This window comes from Leucoraja erinacea, chromosome 4, assembly GCF_028641065.1.
Source record: "Leucoraja erinacea ecotype New England chromosome 4, Leri_hhj_1, whole genome shotgun sequence".
Taxonomy (NCBI): domain Eukaryota; kingdom Metazoa; phylum Chordata; class Chondrichthyes; order Rajiformes; family Rajidae; genus Leucoraja; species Leucoraja erinaceus.
The window spans coordinates 90,011,367-90,037,100 of record NC_073380.1 but is presented as its reverse complement, the minus strand read 5'-3'; the positions used below and the strand labels follow the sequence as shown (position 1 = coordinate 90,037,100).

The following is a 25,734-nucleotide window of genomic DNA, read 5'->3' as shown; positions in this document are numbered from 1 at the left end:
AGGACAAAGGTAAATGGTATATGGGTACTTGTAGCTTCCAAATCTCACCCAATCCTGACTTGAAAATATATGGCCTGTCCTTCACCATCCCAGGTTGTAAATCCTGGACCCTACACACAACACCCTGTGGAAGCAATTGACCAGAAGGACTGCAAAGATTCATGAAGGCGACTTAGCAGAACCATGTCCAGGGCAGTTAGGGACGAGCAATAAACTCATGTCACATGAAATAATCCATTAAAAAAAAACCACAGTGGAGAGTTGAACAAAACACATAGTGTTGGAGGAACTCAGCAGCCAATCAATATCTGTGGAGGAAATAGACAGAAGACATTTCAAGTTGGAGCTCTTCTTCAGAAGGTTGCTTTTCCATGTAAAAACGGTCCATGTCCCTCTACGGATGCTGCATGACCTGATGAGTTCCACCAACATTTTACTTTTTGATCAAGATTTCAGCAAGTGCTTGCATGCATGCTTTTTAGCGCTTGCCAGGAATAGGAAAAATCATGAAGAACTTCTGCTCTCACTTTTTCATCCAATAACTATTTAGGAAGACACATGTAAATATGATGTTAATAATGCAAATATGACAGTTAATGCATTTGCCACTGATATCATCATTGTTATGATGCAATCTATTGGTGCTATGTCATCTCTGAAGAAGCAAAGGGAGTTAATATGGGAAAACTGCCTTATAGTGATGGAATGCCTGGGCCTTGACTATCGGAATTCCTTCCCTAAACTTCCTTTCCTTTTCTTCCTCTTTGCAGGCCTTCCACAAAAGCATTCTGACCAATATTCAGGCCAATGCCGCTCCTAATGTAACCTTTAATGTCTGGGCATCAAATTTCACATGATTATGCTTCAGTGTACCCCGTCAGGATTTTTACTATGTTAAATGTACAATGTGTTCAGGATGAGTTGCCTGCGATCAGGTAAATGATAGAAAGATAGAGGCCGTATCAACATAGAAACATAGAAATTAGGTGCAGGTGTAGGCCATTCGGCCCTTCTAGTCTGCACCGCCATTCAATATGATCATGGCTGATCATCCAACTCAGTATCCCGTACCTGCCTTCTCTCCATACCCTCTGATCCCCTTAGCCACAAGGGCCACATCTAACTCCCTCTTAAATATAGCCAATGAACTGGCCTCGACTACCCTCTGCGACAGAGAATTCCAGAGATTCACCACTCTCTGTGTGAAAAAGGTTCTTCTCATCTCGGTTTTAAAGGATTTCCCCCTTATCCTTAAGCTGTGACCCCTTGTCCTGGACTTCCCCAACATCGGGAGCAATCTTCCTGCATCTAGCCTGTCCAACCCCTTAAGAATTTTGTAAGTTTCTATAAGATCCCCTCTCAATCTCCTAAATTCTAGAGAGTATAAACCAAGTCTATCCAGTCTTTCTTCATAAGACAGTCCTGACATCCCAGGAATCAGTCTGGTGAACCTTCTCTGCACTCCCTCTATGGCAATAATGTCCTTCCTCAGATTTGGAGACCAAAACTGCACGCAATACTCCAGGTGTGGTCTCACCAAGACCCTGTACAACTGCAGTAGAACCTCCCTGCTCCTATACTCAAATCCTTTTGCTATGAAAGCTAACATACCATTCGCTTTCTTCATTGCCTGCTGCACCTGCATGCCTACTTTCAATGACTGGTGTACCATGACACCCAGGTCTCGCTGCATCTCCCCTTTTCCTAATCGGCCACCATTTAGATAATAGTCTGCTTTCCTGATTTTGCCATGATGAACTATTTTATTTTTAAATTATGCTTGTTGTATTTTGGCCCTTTAGAGAAGATTATTTTGGGATGGTTGGGGAAATTGAATGTTATACTGGATTAAGTTTAAGGTAACTGTGCCAAACCACTGAACTATGATCTCACCACTGCACATATGCTTGTTTCATTCCTACAGAAGGGTTAGGCTATACCAAACAGTCTTCCCAATCAGCTGAAAAGTCCAGTAGAGTCACAAACCATGCACCAGATTTGCACATTAAACTCCTGCTGGCAAATATATGAATATGTATGCCTAGACATTTAATTGCACAATGATGCTTTATTTTCAACATTGCTGCTTATTTCTTGAGCACAACCACTTTTGAAATATTCTGTGCCAGTGTCCCTGTCATGAGCCACCCTTGTGAGTCTCGATGCAAATTATGTGTCAAGGATTCAACAATTCACAGGATGACAGTTGGTTATTCTGGGACAACACAATCTTCTTACCTCAGTGGCAAGGTACGTGAAGAGAAATTGATTAGTACGGGTGACAGGGGTTATGGAAGAAGGTAGGAGAATGGGGTTAAGAGAGAACGATAGATCATCCATGATGGGCTGAATGGCCTAATTTTGCTCGTATCACATATGGACTAAGTACTTTCAACAACCCTGTGCTCCCTGCTCTAAGACAGCACCCCATTCAACTCCCAATCATTCTCCCACCCTCCAATTTGTATCCTAGTTGCAATCTAACTCTACAATTCCTTTCAGTTCACTGCCAATCCACATAATTCTTTGCACCCAAGGCTTGAGTGCCTAACACCCCAACTTTCAACACAAAATGCCAATCTCTTGTTTGGACTTCAGCTTCTGCCTCAGGTGGTATGTTCGGATGCATCTTTGCCCAGCCCAACTGCTGGAGACTGCCCAATGACTGGGTTAAATCTTGTTGTGATGTTCTGTTGCAGAATCATTCTACTGTAGAATCCAACACCAGCTTTGTACAGACAGTGGTCAAGCTGATGCCTTTAGCACACAACCCAGCAACCATTTTGAAGCTGTCATCTTGAGAGACCACATCTCAACAAAGTAAATCTCTAAATTTTACTTCGGAGTCACGTGAGTGACTACGTAAAGAACCCCGCCAGGACGCATGCATGTCATATCGCTACACGCATTGCGAAACAGTCAGGCGGGGTGGAACGACGTTCCCCCGCAGCGGCAGTTTAAAAGCTGGAACATGCAGGTAAGAGTTTACTCTGCGGTCTTTTTGTGTTGTTCCCATACTGATTACAGGTGGGGAGTCAATGGACAAATCGATGAAAGCAACAAGGGCTGCGACAAAGCTGGTGGGGGAGGACCGCGGAGTAGCGGGCAGCCAGCAGCGGCCAGCGGCACTTGAATCACCTATAATGGGATCAGCTGTACCCGATGTCGACTCCGCACCGGCCAGATCCACTCCGCGGCCGGGCGGTAAGGCAAAACAGAAAACTAACAAAGTCGTGGACTCAGATGAGTCCGACTGTGAGCAGCCGCGGGCGGCCAGCGACCGTGAGCGCTGGAGCCGGATGGAGCGGTGTGTGGAGCATTTGCTCCAACGTGACAGGCTCCGGGAGATGGAGTCGAGTCACTGTGGGCTCTATGTAAAACCCACAGCAGCACCTCTTGTAGGGCTGCACAGTGCTTCTCCCTCGTCAGAGGGGAGTATAGGGGGTCAGTTCTGGCCTGATCCTGAAGAGGGGTTTGCAGAAGAGAAATCAAGTGTGCAGGGGGTGCAGGAACGTGAAAATCTACTGGACATGGTGTCCAACTTCATACAGCCAGACCAGACTGGCCAAAACCTGGAGCAAAAACTAGCTGCCAGTATAGATTATATGTCCTTTAACCAGCTACAAGAACAGGCTATATTGGACACCACGTCAAGACACCTGGCACCGGGTAACTGTATATCCCTGAATGTTCCTGTAGTAAATACTTGTATATGGAAACATATTGGAATAGGAGTTAGAGGCATGGAAATCAAACTACAAAAGGTGTTAAAACTCCTAACAGCGGGGATAACAGCTTTCACCCGCACAGTGGATGAGAAGGACATGTTGCAGGACCAACAGGATGCACTGGCACTGCTTTGCAACACACAATATGAAATAAACAGCATCAGGAAGAGTGCCATCCGACCTACTTTAAACCCGAAATTCGCGGGTCTGTGCAAACCTGGAAACGTAAAACCACCAATTTTACTATTTGGAGGTAACCTATCGAAGCAAGTCAAGGAGCTCGATGAGGAAGCAAAAACCCTGGGGCTCATAAAAGGGCCTTCATCAAAAACCCACTACGGCCATAGACAGCACCCATACGCACCCACCAATAGAACAAGACTGACTGGTGAAAGCTCGAAGATCCGGTACATGAGTCTTTTTTAGGCCATGGCCCAGACCAGCCTTCTTGGAAGATACGCAAACCTCCAACATCAACCAAACCACAAACCTAGACACCGACGCCTCAACATCAACGAAGGATTTACAAAAAGAAGTAAACCTGCCACTGGTAACTATGGAGGTAGGTGGGTCTGGTTCCCTACAAATTGCAGAGAGCATGGAGGTTAGGGGGAGATTACACTCCTTTCTGGATGCATGGAGTATGTTAACTACCAACACTTATATTTTAAGCAGTATCCAAGAATATACCATAGAATTTATACACAAGTACAGCCCTCCAGTTCAACATATACCGAACCGAATGTTCGTACTTTCCGGTAAAGAAAAATCAGAAACGCATGCTGAACTGGAGCGGCTTTACGCAAAAGGGGTAATTGAAAAATCCCAACACGAACCGCTAGAATTCGTGTCCAATATCTTTACCAAAAACAAAAAAGATGGTGGTTGTCGCATCATCATAGATCTGACCAAATTGAATACATTTGTGCAATATATTCATTTTAAAATGGAAACCTTTGTTACTGCAAAACAATTGATTTCCAAAGGTTACTTCAAGGCTAGCATCGATTTAAAAGATGCTTACTATTCAGTCCCTATACGAGGTGACCACAGATGTTACTTAAAATTCAACTGGATGGGACAGCACTGGAAGTATAGAGCGCTACCAAATGGATTAACATCAGCCCCAAGGCTGTTCACAAAAATTTTGAAACCAGCCCTAGCGTTTCTACGGAAACGAAAACACATGGTCATGGCATATCTAGATGACATACCTATTGTGGGCAAAACTTTGTAATTGGCCAAACAAACTGTAACAGCCACAAAACAGTTATTTGAAAAACTGGGGTTTATCATCCATCCAGTTAAATCTAAATTAATGCCTTCCACTACTATGGACTATTTGGGGTTCACCATTGACTCAGTTCACATGTCGGTAACTTTGCCAAAGGGAAAGGCTATAGACTTAATAGAGGCTTGCAATGACCTCATTGACATCAGTAAACCGTCCATCAAATTGGTAGCAAAAGTAATTGGTAAAATGGTGGCTGCTTTTCCAGCCACACAATTTGGACCTTTACATTACCAAAATTTACAGAGAGCAAAAATACAAGCACTCAAAATAAATGCTGGTCATTTTGACAAACCAATGAAGCTACCAATCAAAGCTATAATGGAACTAAAATGGTGGATAGATACCATTCGGCTTTGTTTCAATCCAATCATTATTAGCAACCCTTCTATGGTGCTACAAACTGATGCCAGTGCACTTGGTTGGGGTGCCACCAATTCCATCTCCAGCTGTGGAGGTAGATGGACTGCTCAGGAGGCATCATTTTTACTAACACTGGGCATAAACTACCTGGAAATGTTGGGTGCATTCTATGGCCTAAAGTCATATTGTACTGGGTCATATCACCAGCATGTTAGACTACAGATAGACAATACCACCGTGGTAGCATATATCAACCACATGGGTGGAAACAAATCGACATCATGTGACAATCTGGCTAATACAACTTGGCAATGGTGTATCCAGAGAGATATTTGGATAGCTACTTACCTACCAGGTAAACTAAATTTAGTGGCAGACACCAGGTCACGCAAATTTAATGAAAACACCAAATGGATGTTGAATAAAAAAGTATTTGCTGATATTACAGCACGGTATGGAACACCAGATATCGATCTATTCGCATCCAGGCTTAATCACCAGTTATCAAACTATGTTTCGTGGGAACCAGACCATGGGGCAGCGGCGACAGATGCATTTTCGCTGCATTGGGGGAAATTGTTTATTTATGCATTCCCTCCTTTCTGCCTCATCAGTCGGGTATTAAGGAAAATACAGCAAGACTCTGCGTCTGGTATTTTTTTAGTACCCGATTGGCCTACTCAACCTTGGTTACCAGTGATACTGAACATGGTATTAGAACCATGTATCACCATCCCGAATAGACCAGACTTATTGGTTCATCCCGTAATGAGGGATAGCCACCCATGCCATAACTATTTGAATTAATTAATTTGTAGAGTCTAAAAATACCACTACTACAGCTGGGACTGACGGACCGAATAGTGAACATGATTTTGGTGGCCCACAGACAGTCCATCAAAAAACAGTATCTGGTCTATATCAGGAAGTGGGAGATGTATTGTCACAAAAACAGCATCACCTACAGAGAAATGAACATCCCATCTTTTCTGGAATACCTGGCAGGCCTCCATTATGATGAGTGGCTCAGTTATAGTGCCATCAACTGCACCAGAAGTGCCCTGTCAACTTATCTATGGCAAGGAACAGAGTGTCACTCTGTTGGGACTCACCCACTGGTAACAAAACTTATGAGGGGAATTTTTATTACCAATCCCCCAAGAACCAGGTACTCCCAAATATGGAATGTGAGTATTGTCCTGAAGATGCTCAGGAATAGGTCTCCAGCAACAGCTCTGTCCCTACATAGACTGACATTAAAAACAGTCATGCTAATGGCATTGGTCACGGCACAAAGGGTACAGTCATTACATAAATTAAGACTGGACAACATGACTTCTTCATCTGAAAATATTACGTTTCATATTTATGAATTAGTTAAGCAGAACAGACAGGGATCAGCAGGCCTCAATATAGAATTTAGGTCTTACCCAACAGATGATCGTCTCTGTATAGTAAGACATTTGTCGTTATACATGGAGAACACGAAAATCATCAGAGGCAATGGGAAGGCACTTTTAGTCAGTCATAAGCAACCACACAAAAGAGTGACGGTCCAGACCATCTCAAGATGGCTGAAACAGGTTCTAATACAGGCTGAGGTGGATAGTAATATTTTAAAATCTCATTCCACCAGGGCTGCAGCTACATCGGCAGCTATGCAGTTGGATGTACCAATGGACCAAATCCTCAAGACAGCAGGATGGTCAGGGGAAAAACATTCCAACTATTTTATCATAAACCAGTCATTAAACCTGGAACATTTGCAGAAACAATTTTAAGTTCTGTAATTTAATTTACCCCATAAATAGGGGCTAACATTTTGTGTAAATAAATGTCATGGATTTCAATGTCGGATTCATGTCTAAATTATGGTGACACAATTCCTCCTACAATCATTAAGGCAGATGTGATGCATGGACTCGTTTCCACGGCATGAAATCACAGAGCTTTGAAATCCTCATGTAGTCACTCACGTGACTCCGAAGTAAAATAGTAAGATTAAACGAGAACTTACCAGTTCGAAGTTTGATCGTTATTTTATGAGGAGTACGTTGAGGGATTACGTGCCCTCCGCTCCCACCCATGATCGTATACTCAACTGGTATTTCTTCTCTAATCTTACTATGTTTAAGTCATTACAGTTATCTGTGATTTCACACCGCTGCTTTGAAGAATGACATGCATGCGTCCTGGCGGGGTTCTTCACGTATTCCCTCAACGTACTCCTCATAAAATAACGATCAAACTTCGAACTGGTAAGTTCTCGTTTAATCTTACTATTCACATGTGGAACATGTGCATTCTTTATGTGGTTGCAAGGTGAGTGCATAAGTAATATAAAGGTAGAATTGTCTCACTTAAAATAATGTGATGAAAAAGAACAGAGGGGTATTAAAACTGAAGATTCAGTGCTGGTGTAGTGGTAAAAATATTAACTCCAGAAATAAGTGACAGCATGCAATCCATTAGGAGTCAGATCCTCCACCGAGATCTCAGATTCACCATGCCAAGGTACAATTTTATGTGCCTGTTTACAGAGGCAGTAAAAATATTTTTCATATTATACACTTTACTAGAAATTGAGGCTTAATAAATAATATTCCAGAGCATGATGTCATTTCGGACACAGATGACTGACAACAAGAAAAGCATACGGACTGAAATACAGGGCAGTTCTGGAGAATCGGACACGTATAATGTTAATTTCCCTTGTCCCAAGGCTAGTTAATAGGGTGAGATAGCATTAGAGTTACAAATAGGTAGGGTATCCATTATCTGCAGAGTTTGAAAATGCCTGATTTGAATGAGTTGCTAATATAAACCTGCTTGAGCAAAAGCCAAAACAGGCCCTGTGTTCTTTTTGTTAAAACTATTTTATGTGAATTACGGAATAAAATTGAACATTTTTTTCCTCTAAAATATTTTTCCTATTTCTCCTAGGGGGAGAAAAAAAAGTCACTGAACTAATAGAAATGGACTGTACGCTGCAAAGCTAAAGTAAAGCTCGGTTATGCAAATGGAAAGAATGGGGAAAATGACAATTGGCTCTTCAACCAGAACTGAGCAGCAGTTTTGCTGTGGAAAGACTTGCGCTTCAAGTTCTGGCTGAGCTGAGCAACAAGGTGCTTGGGCAGACATCACAGACAAGTGAAGCCCCAAACAGAATCACTGCCTACAAAACACGGTCAACAGAAAAAAGGATCACTTTGATACTGGTGGAAGAAAGCAAACCTGCCAGAATCCATAGCTAAAGACGCCAGCAACCAAGAAAAGAATGGAAATAACATAAATCACAGAAAAAATAAGGCAGAGAAAGTGCAAGGGATTACAAAGTAAAACCAGTTAGGTTATGAAACAAAACTATGAATCAGCGACAGATATTATTGGAAATACATAGCAGATTAAGCAGCATCACTGGAGAAAGAAACAGAGTTGAGAGTTCTGGTCAGCAACCCTTCAGCGGAACTGGGATAGTGGGAGAAATTGCAGAGAGAGGAACATGTGTACACATGAGGCAACGTTCATGACAGGGTGTAGGCCAACATTGTCAAGGGAACAAGGGGACTTGTTAGAGATAGAAATTGAAAAAAATTGAAATAGAGGTTCAGCTACACATGATAGGGAGAGGATGGGGGAGAGGGAGGGGGAGTGAGAGGGGGGGGGGGGCGGAAAGATAGTGGGAGGGGAAGACAGTGGGGAAAATAGAGGGGGAAAGGGAGGGGGAGAAAGAGAGGAAGGGGGGAGAGAGAGGGGGGGGATAGGGAGAGAGGTGGAGATGTAGCGGGGGGAGGGAGAGAGGAGAGAGATGGGGGATGGGGGGGGAGAGAGAGGGAGAGGGGGGGGGAGGGGGAGAGAGGGGAGGGGAGGGGAGGGGAGAGGGGGAGAGAGGGGGGGAGGGAGAGGGAGGGAGAGGGGAGAGGGAGGGGGGAGGGGGGGAGGGAGGTGGGGGAGGGGGGGGAGGGGGAGGGGGGGGGGGAGGGGAGGAGGGGGGGGGGGGAGGGAGGGGAGGGAGGGGGAGAGAGGAGAGAGAGGGGGGGAGGGGGGGGAGAGGGAGGGAGGGAGAGGGGGAGAGAGAGAGGGAGAGGGAGAGAGGGAGAGGTAGGGAGAGAAGAAGGGAGGGAGAGGGAGGGGGAGGGGGAGGGAGAGAGGGGAGGGAGGGAGAGAGAGAACAGTGTTGTTTCCTGAAATTGAATATTAAGCTTCAAGAGCTGCAACATACCTCGAGGAAGATACGATGCAACTCCTTCAACTCTGTAGGTCCACAGATAGAGAGAACAGTGTGATTAATATGACAGTAAATGAACGTGACAGGTAGGCAGAAACTCAATGATGCCTTTGCAGACTGAACGATGCTGTTCTGTAACTTGATCACCCTAACTGAGTTTGGTTTCTCGATTGCAGAGGAGACCACATTTTGAAAACTGAGTGCAATACTGGAAGCTGTACATGTAAAATGCCACTTCAAGTGAGTAGTAGGTATGAAGGGATCTCCAGAAATAAACATGCAGGTAAGATCACTCCTTTTGGTTAGGAAAAGTCAAAGATCATTCCTTATAAAATGTCAATAATTTGTCTTCAGGATTAGAAGGATAAGGACTGAATATATCCTTTCAGATTAAACAGGAATGGTAGAAAAACATTGCTAACAAATAAATAACTTGAATAAATACTTTGGTCAGTAGGAAAACTATCTGCAGAAGTTACAACTCCACAATGACATTCTTATTTTCTTTCACGATCGGGGAGTCAGACATGAGTAAGAGCAGGAGGGTGAATAGGTCAGGTCAAAGAAGATCGCACAAAGGATAAGGATTTTTTACATAAACCATCTCCAGCACACATTTAAAATGAGTACTATATCCGAGGAAGTAAATAAACTTCCTTAAATAAACTTCCTCCCCTTTGAGTGGAATGGATGGGAGCCCAATTCCAAGAATCTAATCCAAGAAAATGGTGTTGTTTACAAATTAAATATCATTTGATATAACATAATGCATGAAAAGGCTGTGGAATCCAAATATCATTAACCAACAACTTGGTGAACCTTTAGTTGGTCACTTCATCATCATCAACAGGTGGCCACATTTAAAAAAACAATATAGAACTAATAGAGAACTAAACCATAAGAAAGGAGTCTCCAAAACATCAATCATTTTTTAATGCTCCATTAAACATTTTTATCCCTATGGTTCTAACAAACTGCATAAGAAAGGCCACAATCACATCTCTGGGCACTGATGGCTAACATGTCCTGAACAAGGCATTCAACGAGGCTCAATCACCTAGACTCACCATCCAGTCATCCCCAAAACCCATCCACAGCCAAGGGAGTTGTGACTGGGTGCATTGTCCAAGCCTAGCAAGCTTTTTAGGCTTGATATTCCCAGGTTATCTCACATCCAATAGCTGATAGTTTCAGATCCCCATGGAAGCTAATGTAACATCCTATGTGATTTGGATTTATAACTATGTAATCTGCGACCATTGCTAAGAACGACCAAATGCTTTCAATGAACTCAAATATTTAAGGAATAATTTTAATGCCGGATTGAACATGACCACAGGGATTACTGTTACTTTCCTTGTTATCAGTTCTGCTGATATTATGCACAACGTCAACCTTCAAGATTTGTTGTGCCCAAATAAAATATTATGATAAAATAACCCACAGAATCAAAGCAAGAAACAATCATTTTTTTAAATAGATCCATTTACACCTGTAATAAATGCAAACAGATTAAGGCAAGTCCCCAAAACTTGAGACTTTTTTTGGGAAAAGGGATTCGGCTAATGCTGCACCTACCGTCATCCAGATACAACTGGTCCAGTTCTTCAGGCTCTTGTTTCACTGTAACTTGCAAGGGAGTCAAATCCGGGCCATTCTCCCCTTGGATTTGGTGGCATCATTGACGGACTGGATTGAGCCCTATTATTTGGTGGCTTCTGAGCTTGCTGTTGTTGCCCCCTTGCTGCGGAGTTTGTCGGACTGAAGGGCTGCACGTAAGTTGCCTCTGGTGAGGGGGAAGGGCCTTGAGGAGAAAGATTGTTGGGATACAGAGCATGTTGGAAGCCATGGGAACAGCTACTGTTCAGGTGCTGAGTCATCGGGGGATGCATCAGGCCGTGGGCAGAGTGAGTGGGCGAACCTGGATGCACAACAACCGATCTGTTCACGTCTTGAAGAGCAGGCACTGTTGTTCCAGACTGTCGGTGACCAAGCTGGGTGTTGGCTGTGCTGCTGGTGCATTTTGCATAGGGGGCAGGTGCAACTTCGTGCTGCTTGTGACCTGATGTAGGGGAGGATGATAACCCAGCGTTCCTCTGTTGACAAGAGGGAAAACTACCGACAAGGCAGGAACTAGGGTCTGGAGTAATCTCGGGGACCATGACTGGTTGAGAGTAGTAGGGCTGAGACAAGGGGCTCATGCCTTCATGAAGTGATCCGTAGACTAAGGCCGGTTCATAGTCATCGGCAGGTTCTGTTTTTATAACGGGAACTGAGGAGAGAAGAAAACAAGGCGACAGATATTCAACTATGTGCGGGTCTGCGGGTAAGATATTTTGCAAAATAAACACGATTCTCAATCAGTCTCTGTATGTCAGTGACCTCAGTCTCCCACTCAATAAAAATTGGATGAGTCACGCGCACAAGAAAGTCACAGCTGTTTTTCATATTGAAAGCACTATTTCTTTTGGAATCACCCTTACCACAAAGCATACTGTATAAACACATTCTTACAGGCCTGCATTGTAACAGAGGCCTGCAGCCTAAAGCCTCCACCAGTTCACATTCATTACGCGGACTGAGTATTTTTAAATATGGGCTTTGGAAAAACAAGAGATGGTAAAATAATCCAGTGAAGACAATTGGCTAAGGCCGTTGAATAGTCATCTGAAATGGTTACAGGGATATTATTACTGCTGTCAAGGACGTGGAAATTGACGAGATGATACCAAGGAGCTGAAGTCAATTGAACCGAATAGTGAGAGGATTAAATTTTGTCTATAATTTTTTTTGTATATTTTTCCTCAGTCATGTATAAACACACAGCATGGAAACAGGCCCTTCAGCCCAACCTGTCCATGCCAACCAAAATGCCTCATCTAAGCTTGTACCATTTGTCTACATTTGGCCCATATCCCTCCAAACCTTCTCTTTCTAAACCTTTCCTATCCTTTGCGTGAGAAGGTTGCTTCTCAAGGTTCTATAAAATCTGTCCTATCTCACCTTAAACCACCAACCTTCTTGTTTTTCATTTCACTACCCTGGGAAAAAGACTAGACATTCATTCTATCTATTCCCCTCATGATTTAATACACCTCTATGAGATCATCCCTCAGCCTCCTGTGCACCAAGGATAAAGATCTAGCCTACACACACTGTCACTAGCTTAGGTCCTCAAGTTCTGGGTCCTCGTAATTCTTCCCTGCATTCTCTCCAGCTGAATGTCAACTTTCTTATAGCAGGGTGACCAAATTTAACCACAATAGTCCAAGTGTGGTTTCACCAATCTCTTGGACAATTATAACATGACTTGATTTGAAGGCTAGCATGCCAAAGGCATTCTTCACCTCAGTTTCTATCTACGATGCCATTTTCTGGAAAATATATACTTGTACTTCTAGATCTCCCTGCTCTACAACATTCCCCAGGGCCCCACTGCTCAATCTGAAGGTCCTGCCCTGGTCTGACATCCTAAAATGCAACATCTCTTCCTTCCTCCACCATACTCTGCTTTCTATCATGATGCCAGTTCTGTATCGTTAGCTAACTCTCCATTGATCCCATGCGATCTCCCCTTACAGCCTACCATGCAGTACCTTATCTCCAACTATTCACAATCAGCACTGCTCTGTTATTGTGCTACACGTCAGCTACTGACAAGGCACAACAGTGATTGGTTACAAACTGCTCGAGTTTGGTTTTGCAAACTAACTTTGGCTCAGTTTCAGCAGCTGTGGGATGAGGAGGAGTACAAACACTGAAGGAATGTAAATAAGCACGGTAAACACTGCTTGTACAAACATCTCAATGGTAACAATGAACTTGAAAAGGTGTGTGGAATTTTAACTTTTGGTTTATGCAAGCTTACTTTGCTCTTCAACATTGTTTAATCCCTGGTGGATTAAGAACTCTTCAGGATGTTTAGATATCTGTAGGTTTTAGTGTAAAAAACTAATATGTTATGAACTTAGCTTCTTCTCTCCTTATTTCTTATTTCTTTTGCTCCAGAGAGGCTGCCTGTCCCGCTGAGTTACTCCAGCTTTTTGTGTCTATCTTCGGTCTAAACCAGCATCTGCAGTTCCTTCTTACACAACCTATCTCCCTCCTGCTTCCTGTCTTAATGTGCTGTCAAGATTTATTTTGTACTTATTAAACAATGCCTTGGATATATTGATGGACTTCCCCTTCTACCATGACTATATGGTTGTCATATTGTTCATTAAACAATTAAAAATGAACCCTGTTCCGACTGATATATTCTCAGCTGTTCTTCAGCTTCTACAGCTGAATTTGGACATTGTTCAAGCTAGGGGCAAAAAGAGAGGTTTAATATAACCTTCCTTCATCTTTTGGATAATTTGCTCCTCCAATAATACACACCTTCTCCCTGAAGTAAAGGCAACACCATTGCTAGGTTCTTGGCCATGTTGCCTCATAGATTAGTCCTGACCTGAATGAGACAGCACCAGCTGAGGCTTGGATTTATAAAGCATCTGACATGTCCCTTTCAGAACAATGACCCAATGACAATAGTGGTGATGGTGTCCCAGACCAATCAAATAGGAAATCCGCAGATTTTGATTGCCATCTCCTCCTCAACCACAAAATTAATCCATAGCTAATTCTTCCAGTGAGTCACATTAATTGTATAAATTTAATGCAATGATGCTGATCTGATGAGTTTTTCATTGCCCTGAATAATGATATCCTATCCCAATATGCTTAACTGCAAGAGAGAGTTTGCTACAACATAATAAATATTGCTAAAAATAGAGCATTGTAATAATAACGGCAGATAAATACAATGAACCAGGGACAATTGCAACAATATTGATTAATGATACTGCCATCAATAATGTCTTATCCTTATGCTTGTTCTCTCCTTATCCTGAAGCTGGGTATTACATTCCCAGTCATTCATCTCACACCAGATCATGTCTTCCAGCATCTCCACATATGGAAGAAGATGGCTATTTCCTCACAACAGATTGCATAGTTTATATAACTGTTAGATGTGAGGAGCCAACATTGGATCAGAGGAGAGAGAGGGGGAGAGTGACAGAGAGAAAGGGAAGATAGAGAGAGAAGCTGAAGAGTGGGAGAGGGAGAGAGAGGAAGGAAGGGAGGGAGGGGGGGAAATGGAGGGAAGGGGAAGAGAGGGCGGGAGAGGAGATGGGAGAGAGAGTTTAGGGGAGGGAAAGAGACACACACAGAAAGACAGAAAATTCATGAAAGGGTGAGAGTTTGAGAGAAAGAGAATATGAGGGAAGGAGAGAAAGAGGAAAGAGAAGGAAAGACAAAGCAAGAGTGTGAGGAAGAGAGGGAGAATAATCGAGAGTGGAGTAAAAATATAGTGAGTGAGCGAGAGAATGACAAATGAGTGTGAGATAGTGAATGAGAGAGCGAATGAGTGTGTAAGAGGAAGGAGAGAGGCATGAGGCAGGATGAGATATGAATAGAGAACCAGGCCAATAGAAAGAAGACCATGTACCACAATGAAGAAAGGCCAAATTGATTCTGAGCAAGCAGTTGACTCATCAAAAAGGCAGTATATAGTCAAGATAGAACCCTGCCAGTACTGCACTAGACCACAGCCCAAATGTGTGTGCACAGGTCTCTGGAATGAAATGGCAACCTAAAACCTTCTAAATAACAGGCAGAAATGCTGTCAAATGACACATGGTCATTAGTATTTATAATGTAATTTTGATTTTTAATGCTGTCTTATTAGAGGATCTGGGCAACACTCTCACATCACACATTTGTTGCCCATCCTAATTGTTCTTGAACTGAATGGTTTGGTTGGCCATTTAAGAATACACTCATTGGTAGACCTTGAGTTACATATCAGCCAGACCAGGTAAGGATGGCAAGTTTTATTCTCCTGAAGGTCATTAGGTGAGTCTATTAGTAATTTTTTTAATTTTTTTTAATTTAATTTAGAAGTACAATAATATGGTACCATAGATGCCTAGTATATATTGACATGTTGCAGTTCATGTACAGCTTCTTATTTTAATTTTTTTTTAACAATAAAAAGGAGACAAAAAGAGAATAGAAAAGAAATAGAGAAGTGTGTGATATCAGAAAGTGAGAAAAAGAAAATGAGAAAAGAAAGAGAATAAAGAGAAAAGAAACAGAGGTAGAAAGCAGAAGAATAAAGGGGAGATAGCTATTTGTTATTCTTGACCACCATTCACCCAGTCCTGAAACGGATCATTTCTACAGTAATTTAAATTACTATTAAATAAGACCTTTATATTTCAGATTATTAACCAAATTTAAATCTCATAGTTATCCTGGCAAGATTTCAATTCAGTTTCGGGATTGACTGTCGAGGCCTCTTGGTTACTCGTTTGGTAATTTAACCATTACACCACCAGTAAACCCTAATTGGGACTATTGTTGGAAGAGAAATGACATGCAATGCATTCAGAGCCCGAAACAGAGTCACAGTGAGACAGAGATTTACAGTTACAGTGGGCAGGAAAGGTTATGAACAGTGAGGACACTAGACTAGTAACACAAACTGCAGGAGAAAGCTAATATTTTATATTATTTAATCCATGAGGAAAGACCTGCATTGTATGTCAATATAATTCATGGTTTAACATTGCCAATATGTTCTGCTGTGCATTCTTCGTAAAAAGATATCAAGGGAGATGTGCTAGTAATTTGGCAATGTTATTATTGACAAATCCGATACATTTCCAAAATGGGTTAATGCAGAAAATGTCCAAAGACATGCAAAAAAATGGAGCAACTTAGGACTGTTCTGAATCATGAGTCTCACACATAGCACCCTCTTGTTTTTTCACACTGGCCTACTAGATGGCTTATATGCCTGATTTGAATTTTTCACAGTATCTTAACAGTCTGTAAGTTTAAGTATATAGGATGAAATATAACTTGGCTTTATACCAATTAGTTCAAAATGTTCACTGACATTAACAAGACAGGCATTGATGGTTAAGCAGAACTATGCTTCAGACAAAATAAACACAAATGGTCTAGGAGCAACACTATAACTTCACGTAATTATGAGCGAAATGGCTTTCAAATTTGAAAGTTTAGTTACAGTGACAGAGTCTAAATACAGATCAAACTTTGCTGTGTGCTTAGAAATATGACGCTGCTCAAGCTGTTTATTTTCACCATAGATGAAATGCCTGGCAGCCAGTCATGACATCTGTACCAACGAAAGCTTTTGGAAAGGTCAAAATTGTACAGTAATTTCTCCTGATATTCCGTACTATGTATCACAAAGTGGGGCTTGTGAGAAAGACTTGCATTGACATGGTGCCTTTTTCCACCTTAGGATATCCCAGGGAGCTTTACAGTGACTGGCTGGCATGCTTTGAAACATTGCCACAGTTGCAATGTGCAAAACACGGCAGCAGGGCCAGAAAAACTGCAAGGAAATAAATAATTAGATCATCAGTTTTAAGTTTTTTGAAAGGTAAATCCAGGGGTGGACAGTCTCTTAGTATCCAGTCTCTTACTCCTCTTTGGAATTGGGCTCTTTATATTTACATCAACCTGGAAGAGCAAATGAGGTCTCAGTTCAACGCCTTAACTGAAAGATGTCACATCTGACAGTGATGCATCTCCCAGTGTTGTACTGTGACATGTATCAAATTTACATAGACTCATAGAGTTATTCAGCCTGGAAATATGGCCCATCAGCCCAACTCGTCGATGCCAACCAAGGTATCTATCAATTGCCTGTATTCTGGCTTTAGACTCCCCTAGCATGGGAAATATACTGCGATTATCTATATTATCTACACCTCTAATGATTTTATATATACTTCAATATGGTCATCCCTCAACCTATGTAGCAGCTTTCTCTAATAATGTAAGCTCTCTGGTCTCCTGCACCTAATTTCTATGTTTCTATGTCTCCTTGGGAATCTTTTCTGCACCCAGTCCAGCTTAATGTCAAGGTATTAAAGGTTGTGGGGAGAAGGCAGGAGAATGGGGCTGAGAGGGAAAAATAGATTTGCCATGATTGAATAGCCTAATTCTGCTCTTATGTCTTATGGTCTTAATGACATTTTAAATGGCGACTGAAATGACACACAATACGTCAAGTTCGGTCTTGCCAATAATTTGTACAGTTGTAACATGACATCCCTAACCGTGTACTCATCGCTCTGACCAATGAAGGCAGGCGTGCTAAACACATTGTTTATCACACCATGCCACCATTTCACGGAACAATGTACTGCTGGGTCTTTCCGTTTTACTATATTCTCCAGGGCCCTACCATTTATTTAATCTTAAATCTCTAAAGTAGGGTATGAACACATGGCCTTCTGACTTATTGATGAGATTGGAAAGTTCTTAAGCATTGATTACAGACAATGTAGCATTTGAAGACAAATCATTACGAAGTGAATCCTCCAGATAGGAATTAAATTTATGCTGTTGTAATAACAATAATGGCATGCATTAGATCTCCAAGTCTGTTGTTTCTTGTTATTCGCTAGTAAAATTGTGGCAAAATATGGTGTACATTCTGACTCATTCTACTACTTTATTCCCCAAAGGAACGCAACCTACACCAAGTAGAGCTGCTGTCTTACAGCATTGACCAGGTTCAATCCTGATATTCGGTGTTGTCTGTTGGGGGTTTGCACATTTTCCCAGGTTTCAACAGGGTGCTCCCACATTCTCCTACATCACAAAAACATTCCATAAATCTTCTTTAAAAACGTCCATTTATTGTTGATTGGTTAACTGACACTGTCAAATGTTACAGCCTCCTTTCCCCCTAGTACTTAGGTGAGTGGTAGAATTTGAAGGAGGGGGGGGGGAGAATTGATGGGGATGTGGGAGAATATAAAGTGCTTAGTGTAGGTTTAGTGTAAATGGTTGCTTGGTGGTTGGCATGAAAGGCTGAGGGGCCTGTTTCCATGTCTACATCCGTGACTGGGTGCTTATGAACATCTGGCATCAGTTAGAAAGGAGGCAGCTGTAGATGTCATCTACAGTTGAATAAATCTCAACAATAAATGGAAGGGTTTCTTTGTTTTTAAACAAGATTTATTTTGGTAGTGCATGGGATGTGGCAATCTCTGGCCATCTAATTGACCATCCATTATTTCCCTTGAGATGGTGGTGGCAAGCTGGCAACAGGAGCCCCAGCAGATGGCGTGATGAATGTACTCTCGACGTCAGATACATCAAATATTTTGCACTCAAAAGACTTGCGTATCCGCAAACACTTAGTATCTGTAGCAGAATTTTGAACAAGCAGCACCAAAGAGAAGCAGGGAGAAGAACTGATTGGCCGAAGCCCGTGGGAAAGGTGAATCAGAGGTGAGTCAGAGGGGGGAAACAGTTTAAAAAGAGCGCCAAAAAGCAGCCAGACTTAGCCCAGAGTTTACGTGGATTTTGAACAAGCAGCAACAAAGAGAAGCAGGGAGAAGATCTGATTGGCTGAAGCCCGTGCAAAAGGTCAGTAAGTCACAGGGGAAAAACAGTTTAAAACTGAAAAATTTGGTTTGTAAATTGGTAAATTAGGCAATTTATCAGTCAATATAAGCAAGGCTGCTCTAGGGGAGTGGCCTTGTGAGGGGAGTGGCCTTGTGAGGGGAGTGGCCTTGTGAGGGAAGTGTGAGTCTTTGGCTCGAGAGTCTTCGGCGAGAAGGCTGAGGGGAGGACGCTAAGCTGGACAGGGAGAGATGAAAGAAGGAGATGTCAAGCAAGCTGATTCAGTGCGATGCTTGCAGTATGTGGGAGGTCAAGGACACCGCTGGTACCTCTGGCTGCTACAAATGTGAGAAGTGCATCCAGTGTATCCTGAAGGGCCGTGTTGGGGAACTGGAGAAGCAAATGGATGTCCTCAGGTTCGTCCGAGAAACGTAGTCGTTCCTCGACGAGTCCTACAGTAAGATTGTTACACCTAAGATACTGGAAGAGAGAGGTGGGTAACGGTGAGAAAGGGAGAGAAGCATGGAATGCAAACATCCCCGGGTGTTGTACCTCTTGCGAACAGGTTCACCCACGTAGAAAGGACAAAAGGCACTAACACACTGAGCGGCAGACTGGCTTGCAAAGCAAAAAGTGCTGTTGAGCCAAAACCAAAGAGGCCGACGTCAGGTAGTTGGAGACTCCATTGTGAAAGGTACGGACAGGGGTTTCTGCGACAACAGAAGGGATTCGAGGTTGGTGACATCCAGGATCCAGGATGTCACGGACAGAGTGCAGAAAATCCTCAAGGGCGAAGGTGAACAGCTAGAAGTTGTATTACATGTCGGCACAAACGATGTCAGAAAGAAGGGGATGAATATTCTGAAGCGTGACTTTAGAGTGCTCGGAAAAATGCTGAAAAGCAGGACCTCCAGGGTGGTTATCTCCAGTTTGCTTCCAGTTCCTCGTGCTGGCGAGAGCAGGAACAGGGAGATACAGGCCCTGCATGTGTGGCTGAGGAACTGGTGCAGGGGGCAGGGATTTAGATTCTTAGACCACTGGGATCTGTTTTGGAGTAAGGGTGAACTGTACAAAAGGGACGGATTGCACCTTAACAGGTGGGGGACCGGCTTTCTGGCAGGCAGGTTTGCCACTGCGACACAGGTGGTTTTAAACTAAATAAGGGGGGGGTGTCAAATGGGATAGTCAAGAACAGAGTTAAATGGAAAGGGAGCAAAGGGATAGTTAATGACCCCAGAATTAATGGGAAAGAAAGCTCACAAAGGGATAGGAGAGTATGGCCAAATGTAATAGGGATCGATGTGAAAGGTGAGATGCGTAAGGAATTAAAAGTATTGTATTTGAATGTGCAAAGTATAAGAAGTAAAGTAGATGAGCTTGAGGCTCAGTTAGAGGTTGGTAGATATGACATTGTGGGGATTACTGATACGTGGCTGCAGGAGGATCGGGCCTGGGAACTTAATATTCAGGGTTATACATCCAATAGAAAGGACAGGCAGGTGGGCAGAGGAGGGGGGGTAGCTCTGCTGGTGAGGGATGGAATTCAGTCCATTGCGAGGGATTTAGATTCTTAGATCACTGGGATCTGTTTTGGGGTAAGGGGGAACTGTACGAAAGGGACGGATTGCATCTTAACAGGTGGGCGACCAGCATTCTGGCAGACAGGTTTGCCACTGCTACACGGGTGGTTTTAAACTGAAAAAGGGGGGAGGGGTGTCAAATGGGATAGTCGTGGATGGAGTTAAAGGGAAAGGGTTTCTTAAATGTGTGAGCGTAGAGACCGAGGGGTGTGAAATGAGGATAGAAGCAATAGGTAGCAAGGTGAAAAGTAAAAGTGGCAGGCAGACAAATCCAGGGCAAAAATCAAAAAGGACCACTTTTCAACATAATTGTATAAGGGGTAAGAGTGTTGTAAAAACAAGCCTGAAGGCTTTGTGTCTCAATGCAAGGAGCATTTGTAATAAGGTGGATGAGTTGAATGTGCAGATAGCTATTAATGACTATGATATAGTTGGGATCACGGAGACATGGCTCCAGAGTGACCAAGGCTGGGAGCTGAACATCCAGGAATATTCAATATTCAGGAGGGATAGAGAGAAAGGAAAAGGAGGTGGGGTAGCGTTGCTGGTTAGAGAGGAGATTAACGCAATAGAAAGGAAGGACATTAGCTTTTAGGAATTGATATGGCTAGAGCTATGAAACACTAAGGGGCAGAAAACGCTAGTGGGAGTTGTGTACAGGCCACCTAACAGTAGTAGCGGAGTTGGGGATGGCATCAAACAGGAAATTAGAAATGCGTGCAACAAAGGTAAAACAGTTATAATGGGTGACTTCAATCTACATATAGATTGGGTGAATCAAATTGGCAAGTGTGCTGAGGAAGAGGATTTCTTGGAATGTATGCGGGATAGTTTTCTAAACCAACATGGAGTGGAACCAACAAGAGAGCAGGCTATTCTAGACTGGGTACTGAGTAATGAGGAAGGGTTAGTTAGCAGTCTTGTTGTGCGTGGCCCCTTGGGCAAGAGTGACCATAATATGGTTGAGTTCTTCATTAGGATGGAGAGTGACATTGTTAACTCAGAAACAAGGGTCCTGAACTTAAAGAAAGGTAACTTTGAAGGTATGAGACGTGAATTGGCCAAGATAGACTGGCAATTGATTCTTAAAGGGTAGACGGTGGATATGCAATGGAAGGCATTTAAAGACTGTATGGATAAGCTACAACAATTGTTCATCCCAGTTTGGCAAAAGAATAAATCAGGGAAGGTAGTGCATCCGTGGATTACAAGGGAAATCAGGGATAGTATCAAAACAAAAGATGAAGCATACAAATTAGCCAGAAAAAGCAGCCAACCAGAGGACTGGGAGAAATTCAGAGTCCAGCAGAGGAGGACAAAAGGCTTAATTTGGAAAGGAAAAATAGTTTATGAAAGAAAACTGGCAGGGAACATAAAAACTGACTGCAAAAGTTTTTATAGATATGTGAAGAGAAAAAGATTAGTTAAAACAAAGGTAGGTCCCTTGCAGTCAGAAACAGGTGAATTCATCATGGGGAACAAGGACATGGCAGACCAATTGAATAACTACTTTGGTTCTGTCTTCACTAAGGAAGACATAAATAATCTGCTGGAAATAGCAGGGGACCGGGGGTCGAATAAGATGGAGGAACTGAGTGAAATCCAGGTTAGCCGGGAAGTGGTGTTAGGTAAATTGAATGGATTAAAGGCCGATAAATCCCTGGGGCCAGATAGGCTGCATCCCAGAGTACTTAAGGAAGTAGCCCCAGAAATAGTGGATGCATAAGTGGTAATTTTTCAAAACTCTTTAGATTCTGGAGTAGTTCCTGAGGATTGGAGGGTAGCTAATATAACCCCACTTTTTAAAAAGGGAGGGAGAGAGAAAACGGGGAATTACAGACCAGTTAGTCTAACATCGGTAGTGGGGAAACAGCTAGAATCAGTTATTAAAGATGGGATAGCAGCACATTTGGAAAGTGGTGAAATCATTGGACAAAGTCAGCATGGATTTAGGAAAGGTAAATCATGTCTGACGAATCTTATAGACTTTTTCGAGGATGTAACTAGTAGAGTGAATAAGGAAGAACCAGTGGATGTGGTGTATCTGGACTTCCAGAAGGCTTTTGACAAGGTCCCACATAAGAGATTAGTATCCAAACTTAAAGCACACAGTATTGGGGGTTCAGTATTGATGTGGATAGAGAACTGGCTGGCAAACAGGAAGCAAAGAGTAGGAATAAACAGGTCCTTTTCACAATGGCAGGCAGTGACAAGTGGGGTACCGCAAGGCTCAGTGCTGGGACCCCAGCAATTTACAATACATATTAACGATTTGGACGAGGGAATTGAATGCAACATCTCCAAGTTTGCGGATGACACGAAGCTGGGGGTCAGTGTTAGCTGTGAGGAGGATGCTAGGAGGCTGCAAGGTGACTTGGATAAGCTGGGTGAGTGGGCAAATGCATGGCAGATGCAGTATAATGTGGATAAATGTGAGGTTATCCACTTTTGCGGCAAAAACAGAAAAGTAGACTATTATCTGAATGGTGGCCGATTAGGAAAAGGGGAGATGCAACGAGACCTGGGTGTCATGGTACACCAGTCATTAAAAGTAGGCATGCAGGTGCAGCAGGCAGTGAAGAAAGCAAATGGTATGTTAGCATTCATAGCAAAAGGATTTGAGTATAGGAGCAGGGAGGTTCTACTGCAGTTGTACAGGGTATTGGTGAGACCACACCTGGAGTATTGCGTACAGTTTTGGTCTCCTAATCTGAGGAAAGACATTCTTGCCATAGAGGGAGTACAGAGAAGGTTCACCAGACTGATTCCTGGGATGTCAGGATTTTCATATGAAGAAAGACTGGATAGACTCGGCTTGTACTCGCTAGAATTTAGGAGATTGAGGGGGGATCTTATAGAAACTTACAAAATTCTTAAGGGGTTGGACAGGCCAGATGCTGGAAGATTGTTCCCGATTTTGGGGAAGTCCAGGACAAGGGGTCACAGTTTAAGGATAAAGGGGAAATCCATTAGGATCGAGATGAGAAAAACATTTTCACACAGAGAGTGGTGAATCTCTGGAACTCTCTGCCACAGTAGGTAGTTGAGGCCAGTTCATTGGCTATATTTAAGAGGGAGTTAGATGTGGCCCTTGTGGCTAAAGGGATCAGGGGGTATGGAGAGAAGGCAGGTACAGGATACTGAGTTGAATGATCAGCCATGATCGTATTGAATGGCGGTGCAGGCTCGAAGGGCCGAATGGCCTACTCCTGCATCTATTTTCTATGTTTCTATGTTTCTAAGACATAGGGACTGACGAGGTAGAGTCACTGTGGATTGAGTTAAGGAATTGCAAAGGCAAGAAGAAACCAATTGGTGTTATCTACAGACCCCCCAAATAGTAGCCCAGATGTAGGGTGTAAGTTGCAGCAGGAGTTAAAACTGGCATGTAACAAAGGTAATGCCACTATGGTGATGGGGGATTTCAATGTGCAGGTAGACTGGGAAAATCAGGCTGGTTCAGGACCCCAAGAAAGAGAGTCTGTAGAATGCCTCCGAGATGGATTCTTAGAGCAGCTTGTAATGGAGCCAACCAGAGAAAAGGCAATTCTGGATTTAGTGTTGTCCAATGAACCAGATTTGATAAGAGATCTCGAGGTAAAGGAACTGTTTGGAGGTAGTGATCATAATATGATTAGTTTTAATCTGCAATTTGAGAAGGAGAAGGTTAAATCGGAAATGTCGGTGATGCAGTTGAACAAAGGGGACTATGAAGGCATGAGAGAGGTGCTGGCCAAGGTAGACTGGAAAAAGATCCTAGAAGGAATGACGGTGGATTGGAGGATCCAATCCAATCCAACTTTATTTGTTAAGCACTTTAAAACAGCCAATGTTGACCAAAGTGCTGTACAGAAGAATAAACAAGACATCATAAACTGACACCATAACAGCTCACATGAGGCACAAAAATTATATATGAAATACAACAATAAATTAAAAGACATAAAACATGAGTAAAAATAATAGCCACGGAATAAAAGCAATCAAAAAATAAGAAAATTAAATCAAGTAAATAAATAAAGTCGATATCTTACTGGGTATCAAAGGCCACGGAGAAGAGATGGGTTTTAAGAAGTGATTTAAAAACAGACAGAGAAGAGGCCTGTTTAATGTGGAGAGGCAGATCGTTCCATAATTTGAGTGCCGACACAGCAAAGGCACGGTTGCCTCTGAGCCTCAGCTTAGTTTTAGGCCCACTCAGGAGCAGCTGATTATCTGACCTGAGAGAGCGGGCGGGTGTATAAGGGTGTAGAAGCTCAGATAGGTAGGGCGGGGCAAGACCATTCAGGGATTTAAAAGCAAATAAAATAATTTAAAAATGGATCCTAAACTGAATAGGCAACCAGTGAAGTGAGGCTAAAATGTGCTCATGTGCTCATGTTTACGTGTGCCATTTAAAAGACGTACAGCTGCATTCTGTACCATCTGGAGACGGGCGATGGAGGACCCACTAACCCCCACATACAGTGCATTGCAGTAATCCAGCCGAGTGGTAACAAAGGCGTGGATTACCGTCTCAAAGTGCTGCCATGACAGATAGCTAATGTTATCCCACTTTTCAAGAAAGGAGCGAGAGAGAAAACGGGGAATTACAGACCAGTTAGCCTGACTTCGATGGTGGGAAAGATGCTGGAGTCAATTATTAAAGAGGTAATAATGGGGCATTTGGATAGCAGTAAAAGGATTTGTCCAAGTCAGCATGAATTTATGAAAGGAAAATCATGCTTGACTAATCTTCTGGAATTTGTTGAGGATGTGACAAGTAAAATGGATGAAGGGGAGCCAGTGGATGTAGTGTACCTAGACTTTCAGAAAGCCTTTGACAAGGTCCCGCATGGGAGACTGGTGACTAAAATTAGAGCACATGGTATCGGGTGTTGGGGGTCGGGTGTTGACATGGATAGAAAATTGGTTGGCAGACAGAAAGCAAAGAGCAGGAGTGAAGGGGTCCTTTTCAGAATGGCAGGCAGTGGCGAGTGGAGTGCCGCAAGGTTCGGTGTTGGGGCCGCAACTGGTTACCATATATATTAATGATTTGGTAGAGGGAATTAGGAGCAACACTAGCAAGTTTGCGGATGACACAACGCTGGGTGGCAGTGTGAACTG

General features: G+C 42.9%; 1 protein-coding gene across 1 annotated transcript in view; it reads right to left on the bottom strand.

The window, feature by feature from the left end:
- The window catches only part of nfatc1 (nuclear factor of activated T cells 1), a 252,670-nt gene that overhangs the window by 96,484 nt on the left and 130,452 nt on the right, over positions 1 to 25,734 (bottom strand). Inside the window, 2 exon segments of the mRNA XM_055634764.1 lie at positions 11,189 to 11,279; positions 11,281 to 11,882. Coding sequence (XP_055490739.1) covers positions 11,189 to 11,279; positions 11,281 to 11,882 — 693 coding nt within the window.